The 10,000-nt window shown below is 51.0% G+C and overlaps 1 protein-coding gene across 1 annotated transcript in view; it reads right to left on the bottom strand.

Moving 5' to 3' along the window:
- The window catches only part of LOC126571077 (uncharacterized), a 16,886-nt gene extending 8,190 nt beyond the window's left edge, over positions 1 to 8,696 (bottom strand). The window contains exon 1 of the mRNA XM_050229316.1: positions 7,646 to 8,696. Within this exon, the coding sequence (XP_050085273.1) occupies positions 7,646 to 7,876 (231 nt within the window). The 5' untranslated portion in view covers positions 7,877 to 8,696. The remainder of the gene's footprint in view (positions 1 to 7,645) is intronic.
- Positions 8,697 to 10,000: the final 1,304 nt, after the last annotated feature.

Below are 10,000 nucleotides of genomic sequence, written 5' to 3'. Positions count from 1 at the left end.
AACAAATGTCACATTTGATGTCATTCGGCCTTTTTCTGATTTTAAAATCAAATCCAAATGGCGTCGCTGTCGATCAAAGTGCAAACCACGCAATGCAAAGCTCCTCATCAAATAGTAATGCTGACGATGCGTTGCTTTGCACATCCTGATTGTTTTCCGGACAACTTCTCATCCTCGCCATCCACGAAAAAAATACATCCGCCTTCCAGATTAGGATTGTGCCGGATGTTTCACGCTACCAGCTTCCAGCCACGGTTGGAAACGTTGCTAACTACTACTCTCTCTTCTCCCCCAGCAGTGAATGGTCCCCCTCCCTCGAGAGGGGGCGCCAGATAAACTTTTTCGCTCACTTCCTGCTTCCCGCCATTTTACACAATTTATGGTCGCATCACGAGGAGTACGAGAGCGAGAAGCGGTAGCGTTGAGTGAATTGGGCATGTGAATAATTTAATGGCGCTTGTTACGACGTAGGGAGCCGCTGGCCGGGATAAAGTTGTTCTCGACCGGATAGGACAGCCAGAAGCATCCACTGCTCACTCACTCACTAACTGTCTCGCTGTCGGTTCCAGAAAAGTGAAGGATAGCGTTCCGTGCTGCACGCAGAAGGGGGAGCATTCCGAGGAAACCAGGCGGGAAATGCTCGGAAACCGGTCACCGAAACTGTCAGCCATTGTGTGTCTGTATCTGGCGACGTTACTCCGGACTGTCGGACCAACAACTGAAGTGATCAACTCGCTCGGTGTCGGTCGGTTGACGTTTCCGGGAAGAAGACCAGTGGCATCCCGAAGAACCATGTGCTCCGGCGGCAAGCACACAGCACAGGATTGGCAGCCGAATGGCACTACTCGGTGTGCTCGGTGACACAATTTCCATTTCTTATCGGTGCCAGTCGCTGGCTGGAACCAGCATGCCATGCAACCATCTAGTAGTCCATCGATTCCTGGGACGAGAGAGAGAGAGAGAGAACATCCCCGTTATCCCGTTCTAGGGCTGCTGTCTCTCTATGCTAACCTATTTTGCGTTTATGTTGCTTCTTTTTTTATTTTTGGCCAGCAAATGGTAAATGGTAAGTGTCGATTCTTGGTTTGCCTGATGTGGTTGCGTGCCAGAGCTGAATCCAGAGACCAGTGCCGGCCACAGGACATGGTATCGGGCTACCGTCCATTACGCCAATTTAGGTCAGCGGCGCGTACGGTTTGTGATAGTGTTAAGCAGGAAAAAAGGGATACATGATCCGGGATGGGCCGTGGACGTGGCCGCTGCACGTATTCATATTTTATGCTTTATCATACACTACCGCAATACATAATGCGATGCTCAATGAAGGGTGAATGAAATTTAAATTCCAAATCCAAAACCATTCCGAGCAAACGTCCTGATTGCAAACGGAATCTTCTGTAGGCTGTCGGTTCACTTATGCTTACGCAACGAAACGGATATCGGGAGCATATTCGCCTTTTTTACGTTTTCCTGATTTCCATCATTTTTTTCTCGCCTTTTTTTTTGCGGCGCAAACGAGTTTTTGATGACGCCAGCCAACATTCCCTGGCGTCATATGCTGTTTTGTTGGGGGATGATAAATGATACTGCATGCAGCAGCAGCAGCAGCAGCAGCAGCAGGAGCACACCAACGTGTACAATATGAACACGAAATTGTACCGGAGGCCAGCGCGTAACAGCCGGCAAACACACAATTACGCCTCTCGATGATCATTTCATCAAATGCACAAATGTGCACCCACCACCCCAAACGGCAACACAATGGATTGCTACGTGCCAGGATGGAATAGGCCGCTGCTAGAGGCATGCCGGCTAATCGTTCAGACGGTATCGAGGCACGAGGACGGTCACGTAATCATACGACGAACGATCAAATAATGAGTGTTGAATGATTTACGACACAGCGGAACCGGATTTAGTGGGGCCGTCAGTTCGGCAACTAAATAGCGAGAACACGAGCACGATGGAGAGAGCGAATAGGCCGGGTTTATTGTCGAAGACGAAATGGTTCGCAATCCAATTATTGTCTCGCCGGATTTATGCTCATTTTTTGATGGCCAGCTCGCGAGCACGAACGGTGCACGGTGAACGCCGTCGAATCAATTTATTTGCTTCTCGCGCGCTCCTGATGCTGATGGCTGTTCAATTGGGCGATAAATAATGGCGCTCGCAGTAGGGGAGGAGCGCACCAGGTCAAGCCGATGAAATATGGTCCTTGGGTCACTAGAGCTCCGGGGGCAACGGTTGACGACAAGCCGGCTAATATGTAGCGACATTCATTGCAATTAGAACGTGATTGGCTCCTTTGGCTTGGGCATTCGGTGGCTGTGGCTGTGTACAAGGCTCCTCGGGACAGCCGGATGTTACTGTAGCATATCAGCAACAACAACAAACGTGGCCGTCAGGACAGTCAGGAGGTAGGTGTTTATGCTGAGGCTAGTGACATGGGCCGCATGACAGGCCTTCTTTGATCGGATATGTTTAATCCGACATGTCATTAGGCTTTATGGCCTGCTAGATCAGCGTAAACGAACATACTCATGAAGGAGTATGAGTGTGTTATACTCCGCGACATACTTTTGATGCTTTTCGCTGCAGGAAAAAAATGAATCAAGCAGGATGTTATGATATGAGTAAATATTTTTCTTTCGGTAAGTTGTATCTTGTCATAAAAATAGTAATTGAACCAATAACAATTACATCGACATCAGCATGCAATAACTGTTTAAGTCGTTAGCACCAAAAATACTAAAATATTTATGTATTCAGCCTTTACGATACGATATATTGATTCCATGATTAAAATTTTGTACAAAAAACAAGGACGTATAACAACATAAAAAGATAGAAGATAAGTTAATAAAGTAAGTTGGTTTAGTACTAACTGTGTGTTTTCTGATTTATCAAATTGTCTGGCACAAAGGTAAAGAAACAATCAAAAGTCCACCTCAACATGTTTGGCCAGTTAAACCAACCAGCATTGGCTCCACTGCGTGACCAGCAGCATTTTCGTGATGTTGTATTATTTGCTGCACGTCATGCACGTAATGAACACCAAACCGTGCGAACAGACCCATTTGTTCCTGGCAAATCAAAAAGAAGCTTGAACGCAACCACTACTCTACGTCCTTTGCACTAAACAAGCGAAGAACATTTCTTTTCGTTCTATTTTTTGTTTAGTTCTGTATCTGAACTACAATAAATCTCATGGGAATCGATAATAAACATGCATAAAAATAATAACAACTAATGTAGAGTCCTGTGTTGAACAATTGAAATCGCTTTTTGCTTAACTTTTATGCTCCAATGTAACATTCTTAAATGTAGCCATCGGCCATCGGTCTTAAGTACCGTTTCCATGCACCGCAAACGGACCGCATGGCAATGGACGATGATGATGGGACGATAATGGTGAAAGTTTGCGACACAAATCTCAACCTCGCCACCAGACCTCACCGTCCGGCACCGCAAATGGAAATGCAATTTATTGTTTGACCAAAGCCACCCCTTCTTCCACCCACCATCCACCTCCAATAACCGAGAGCTTTCACGCGGAGTTGCTGCTGAGCGAAGCACTTGCAACTCAATCAAAATTGCCCCCAAAAAATCGAGCCAGCACCAGAATATAGGGCTCACTCTCCCTCTCCTGTAGGAGAGATTCACCCCCCCCCCCCCTCACTAGAATGGAGCAAAAGTTTAACTTTGCTAACGATCAATCAACCTTTTCCTCTTAGTGGTCTCCTGCTCCGGGCACTCAAACACAACACAACGTCTCCGCACATCCGAAAAAGAATCCTAGCCAAAGCTGCCAACGAAAGTTATGGTAAACTATGCTGCCAATGCTCCCTCTCTCTCTCTCTCTTCCGTTACCATTTCCCGAACATGGCGGTGGGCCAGGCCGCAAGCAAAGAACCCTTCGATAATGAAGAAAGTTCAGGTTCCTGCTGCTGCTGCTGCGGCCGCAAGTATGGGCCGCAACAACGCGCCCTACGAGACGAAAGCGGCTGCTGTACTGGCACTTTTATGAGTGTGTGCGTGGTTTTTTTCTCTCTCGATTTTGCCCTTCAAACTCATTCGCTTCGCGGTGGATGTTGGACACTTACCGGCGTGCCCCGACGGTGACCCTGAGGTTTCGCGCGCTTCGCTTCTCCCCCCTGGTGGTCTCTTCAGTGGTCTTCGATCAATAATCTACTGTATCGGAGACCGTCGGAGGCAGGTATACGCTGGTGTCCGCGTGTGTGACCAGAATTCTCGAACAATGCGCAAAACAGAGAGCGAGAGAGAGAGAGAGAGAGCATGATGCTCGAGCCACCATCTACGCCCCAATGGAACCACAAAAAGCGGGAACTGAAGCGAAGTTCCACTTCTTGTTGAATGTCAACAACTTTCAAGTGGCGAGTAAGGCGAACGGAGACGTTGCGGCAACAACAGCAGGCCATGCAGGCCATGGAGACGGTGAGAGGCAGGACGGTAGGACGGATATCCGATAATTCGAAATGGCTGGAATTATGGGCGCACTTGGAAGGTACTCGTCTCCCCCTGGTTCCTCCACGTGGCCGGGGCTTGAGATGTGTGCTCGTGCTTCATGGTGAGCGATGACTTTGGTCTTGGCTAAGGCTTTACATCATAATGATCCCCACCGGATACGGCCTGGGCCGGTTGAGTGCTGCAGGATGAGTATGTTGTGAAGAAGAGACACGGGACACACCAAGGGACCACCATCTCGGTGCTCCACCATGCGTAATGACGCTTTTATTGGAGTTTCTCCCACTTCCCCATTAAACTAAACGAAAGCACCCTCGATCCTTCATTAATTTCACGTCGGACGCCATCTTGCATTCCAGCGAACAGGCGAGCGAGCCCGAGCAAGCAAATGAAAACTAGATTAAAAGAAACGAAAGCCGTCTTCTCTGTGCCCCCGCATAAGGGCGTGCGTGAAAGCACGATGATCATCGTAGCAGCCCCATCGTAGCAACCGCTTCTTAAGCCGGATCCAGCGTCCAGCCATGGGCTGGGCACAGATTGCCGGCAACAACAAAATTGGAAATAAATTCCGGATACGATTAAGCGGTCCTGTCAGTGGCCCCTGGGTTAGAGGTACCGGAACGGGGGCAAGGCGCAGTAGTAATTGAATTCAGGCATTTCAGAACACAAACCGTTCCACTCTTCAATTAGCAATTCAATCAACCGCGTGGAGCGGGCGATTTTCCGCCAATTCCGCAGCATCCAGCACTTACTGCGATCAGTTGCAGTGGCCACCATTACTTTACCCATGCCCCAGTAGAGGCAGAAAAAGGCTGGGTGATCGGCCATTTCGAGCCAACGAGGGAACGTCGTACGGTGTTTGCCAATTTGGCAAAACTCCACATCAGCTCCATACGGGTATCGCTTCTTTAATGTTGTGCAATCATAAATTACGCGTACGTTTGCTTCTTCTGGCCAGCGGTTTTCGGGGCTCTGTGGCACCAGAACAGAGGGCTGCAGTAGCATCGAATTTGTGAGCTACCAGGCGCCTCCATCTCTCAACGTTTCCTTCGCTAAAATCGCAGTCTTATGTTTTGTCTCTTGTGTGTGGTGCAGGTTTTGCTTGACTTCTTCCCCCCCGTTGGCACGTGATACAAGGACATAAACAGGAACAACGCATCCTCGAACCACCTTTTTTCCCTTTCTCGCTTCTTCGAGAAACTCTGGAACCTGGCAGATCGATGCCGTTGCCCGGTGTAAATTACTAAAAAGTCTCACCATTGTGGTCCCTCTTTATAGTGTGTATAGGCCGTGAATTATGCACAGCACAATCCCCCCTGGGGGGGGTGAAGAGGATCGAAGTGAATAAAATCGGCCACAAACCTCAGTCCGCCCCCTCTCCTTGCTGTCATGTGAAGCTCCTGAGAGGACGCGCCGTAACAGAACAGAAACGAAGGTAAACGGACGTTGTCAGCATCTGTTCCACCCAACACCAACGTTTCCTCGTCGGCAACCAATAACCGATGGACGTGACGTAAAAGAGTCGTGAAAAGGCTCCCCGGGAGTGCCAAAGTTTGTCTTTTGGCCCTCCGTTTTCGGTTGGGCTTGGTCACAAAACTCCATAAATAGATAAAGGGGGAAAAAAAGAAGAAGCAGGCGAACGTGGGGGACGAAAAACGAAAAACCATCCAGCCATCGTCACTAGCGGCGACCAAAGTGTGTATCGTTAAGGTGGCAATTAAGGTATAAATAAAGAAAATGGCCACCGGGAGGAGTGGCGGACGGAGCACCTTTACCTTAAATAATCGCTCCCGGTGACCAGGCCACACAACACAAACAGCAACCCCCGCTATCACTCCTAATAAGCTATTCAAATTCCGTTTTATCCTCGCATTTCACTCTCGATTTCCCGACTTAATCGATGGTAGTACAAAGCAAAGCAGAGCGAGCGAGCGAGCGCTGGAACAATCTGTCTGCGTTGTGCGCGCGAGTGTTCCGATTCCCGGGGTAAGGGCCAAGGTTAAACGCCGCCGCTTGTCCGCCACGTTTTTTAACGGATAATTAAATTTTCCCACCAGGCACTTCTGCATGCCTCCCCGCTAGATGCTACTAATGGCCACGAAGCTTGAATTACGGTGTTCGGTGGTCCCTCCAAAAATTCGGAAAGCTTTTTCTCCCCGGGTTTTCCCTCGAGTTCCTTGCTTGCGATGTGTGTTCCGGCTCATTTAGCCGTAAACCCGGCGTGGAGCGATTACGCTTTTTTGTGTGCCTTCGATGCTCGCCTGGGCATATTTTCTCTTCCTACCCCCTGGGGGGGGGGTGCTCGCTTGTCACTCAGCGCTATCGATGCAGAATCATATTCATTTCCCGGGCAAATCGTTCTCCATTCGGTACAGCTTCTGTTTCTCCTGCATGATCGAACAGGGCAGGGAGGAAAGAAAGAACCGGCGAGCCCTTTAATGAACGATCCGGAAAACTGGAATGACATGGTAGAGCGACGGTGACGGCGACGGCGACCGTTATCCGACTCTCGGCCGGTGACGCGGTTCGCTCCATTTAATACATCTAATGGATCCAATTTCACTGTCACTGAGATGAAGGGAAGCGGGAGCGGGAACGGGGTGGTGGCGACTATATTCTGGAAGAACCTTTCTCATCAGGATGCTTTTCGGGCGTAATAACGGAAGTGGCTATCGGTTGCCGAATACGTGGCACAACACAGAGTCGATGTCATCAAACCTGGCGCTTGTACCACTTCGGTAATGAACCGCGGGAGTCTCGAAAATACCCACAAGGATGCTGAATATATGATGAAATGCCTCAAAACGGAACAGACCACAACTTCTGGCAACAATTCGCTGCTCGAACTCGCCAAGTACCCAACGGGACTCCCAAAAGTCCTATAAACCATCGGAATATCGAAGGAGTGGCCGTAAAGTGAACCACCAAACATGGTATTACTCTCCTGGGGCTAAGGGTGGTTTACGGGGGTTGTGGGAGACCGCGAAGTCATTTCATGGTTCTTTGGCACTGTCGCGCGGGCCCGCTGCGGGATTGATTCCATTTGATTGACGTGCCGAGCGGCAGTAATGAGTGTCGCTCGTGTCGCGTGTCGCTGGAAAATTGGGCGGGGGATAAAGGTGCCAACGGGGGTGCCAACGGGGGTGCCAAGCGCTCTTACCTTTCGTTCCGAGCTGGAACATAGCTCGATCCCACCCTGCTCTATCACCTGCACCTCGATATCATCGGTCCGGAGCGCCTGCAGGGGATGGTTCGCGTGTGGGGGTTGTAGATGGGGTGCGCGGCTACCGAAACCACCCCCGGTACTGCTAGTACCGCCGGTGGCACCACTAGTAGCACTACCACTACCTGCGACCACTACTGCACGTGTCGTCATTGGTTCGCCGGTCATGTGCGCCGGTTGGGCGGGTTGGGTTGGGCTTCGTCAAGGTTTCGCGCGCGTCACAAATAGCCCAACACCACCTGCACCACCACCACCTGCACCACCACCACCGCCACGACCACCACAGCGGACAGCAGCGTGCACGATCAAGAGGGAACTAAACAACCAATAAAACCATCCACTGAACGCACAACACACAATAGCACGCCGGCACACAGGGCACACGTAACGAAATGCAAGGATTAAACTGGCCTCAGCCCAGACTTTAAGCCCAGAAGCCCTCTGCGGTCGAGCACTTTCTGCACATCGTCAACCTGAACTGAACCTCCTTGGCAACCATCGCTAGAGCATCGATCACGGCACTCGCTACTGCTGCTGCTGCTGCTGCTGCTGCTCCGCTACTACTGACAGTCACATCCAAGCAATCCAAGCATCTGGCGTGGCGCGCGTGGTGAGTGCTGCGGTGGTAGTGACGTCACCACGAAGGAAGGATACGAACCGAACATCGGGCACACGCTGGCCAAGGTGGCGCGCGCGGTCAACAGCGAAGCACGTGGGCCGTAAACAGAAGCACATGGCCAGCACACACACGCCCACGCACGAAAGGACCTCTCACTGGAAGTATCGGAACTCTAGTACCGCGAGCACTCGCGTCGGTACTCACTACCCCCCACAACACCACTACGCACGCAGCGCTTGCTGTGGTTGCGATAATTAAGTTCGCGTTCGGAGCGATGGTTGAGGTTATGTTTTCGTCGGAAGGTCAACAATGGCGACTACACCGTGGTGGTGCCGGTGATGTGATTTGCCGTTGTTTCTTGTTGTTGCTTCTCCCTCCATTACGTGACCAAGCGGTGCATCGTTAAGCCAATCACCGTGCCCTGGGACACTGGCTGGCAAGCTGGCGGCGGAATCTAAATAAAAGAAAGGAAAAAAAAACACTGTAAATCCCGGTCTATGGCGCCGCGAAATAAACACGAGAATGGTGAATAAAAATTCAAGTCACGATTCCAGGATCGATCGCACAGGCCCGGCAAACCATTGACAGTTGATCGATTTATTTGCTCAATTTCTCGATTTCCGGCCACCACCCCCCTCAAACAGAAGCCAACAGACCGGCACTCACGCGCGTACTCCCTTCAACGGGACGGCCGGGAACCATAAATCACTTTCGCTACCAAACACCGGTCTGGCCGTTGCCCGGGGAGGGGTGCGCCTCGTCCTCTGCCCGGTCGGTTCCTGGGGCCTGATGTGAGAGGTTTTATTTAGCAACCGATCTAGAACCACCAACACAAGCTCGCGCGCGCCAAAGAGGAATTGATATGGTTCGATTCGCGTTCGAATGCCCTTTCGGTGAAGGGAGTCTCTTTCACCGAAAGCGAGAGAGCGAGAGAGGGAGGGAGAGAGAGCGCTTCAGGCGAAACGTAAACACGTCTCGTCTGGACGAGGTCGAGTGGCGCTCCGTCTGGGTATACTACGGTGGCCATCTGGTTTGTGTCCTGCCATCATTCTATTACATTACAACCCCTGGGTCCGTCGCGCGTGCTCTCTCGCTCTCTCTCTCTTTCTGTCGGTGAATTCCGTGGCCACCACGTGCCATTTAGTGTAGAGCCGAAACGCAAGGGCACACACAACAACTCACTTCAGTTCGTGCATTTCCATCACTCATCACGGTTCCGAACCGAACGTCGTCGTCGACGAAGCGAGTGAGCGAGCAGGTCAAGGCGCTGGCACCACGCACTCCCGGAGTGCTTTATATCGGGAATTGGATATTGGATGCTTGTTGGTGGCCAACGAAACGGGCGAGGGAGTAGTGGTACGTGGGATAAGGGTTGCAGAGAGAGAGAGAGCTGGGGGAGAAAGAAAATCGATCGGCCATTCTTCATGTTTCTAATGTCTGCTGCTGCTCCTCCTCCTTCTGCACACATACACCCAGATCGAGGAGTACACGTGTGTTTATGGTTCCCACAGCGAAGGGCCTCTCACCATCCCAGCCCAGCCCAGTACACAACCGCCAACCGAGCACGTCCTGATCGTTTACACCTTCGCACTCGCGTTCGCTCACTCCCCGTGGTCTCGGTCTCGGCATGCCAAGCCGCCCACCGCGTGCCACAGAGAGTTTGACAGGTTATT

This window comes from Anopheles aquasalis, chromosome 2 (assembly GCF_943734665.1).
Source record: "Anopheles aquasalis chromosome 2, idAnoAquaMG_Q_19, whole genome shotgun sequence".
NCBI classification, from domain to species: Eukaryota; Metazoa; Arthropoda; class Insecta; order Diptera; family Culicidae; genus Anopheles; species Anopheles aquasalis.
Note: the sequence above shows the minus strand (reverse complement) of the source record. Positions and strands in the feature narration are given on the sequence as shown.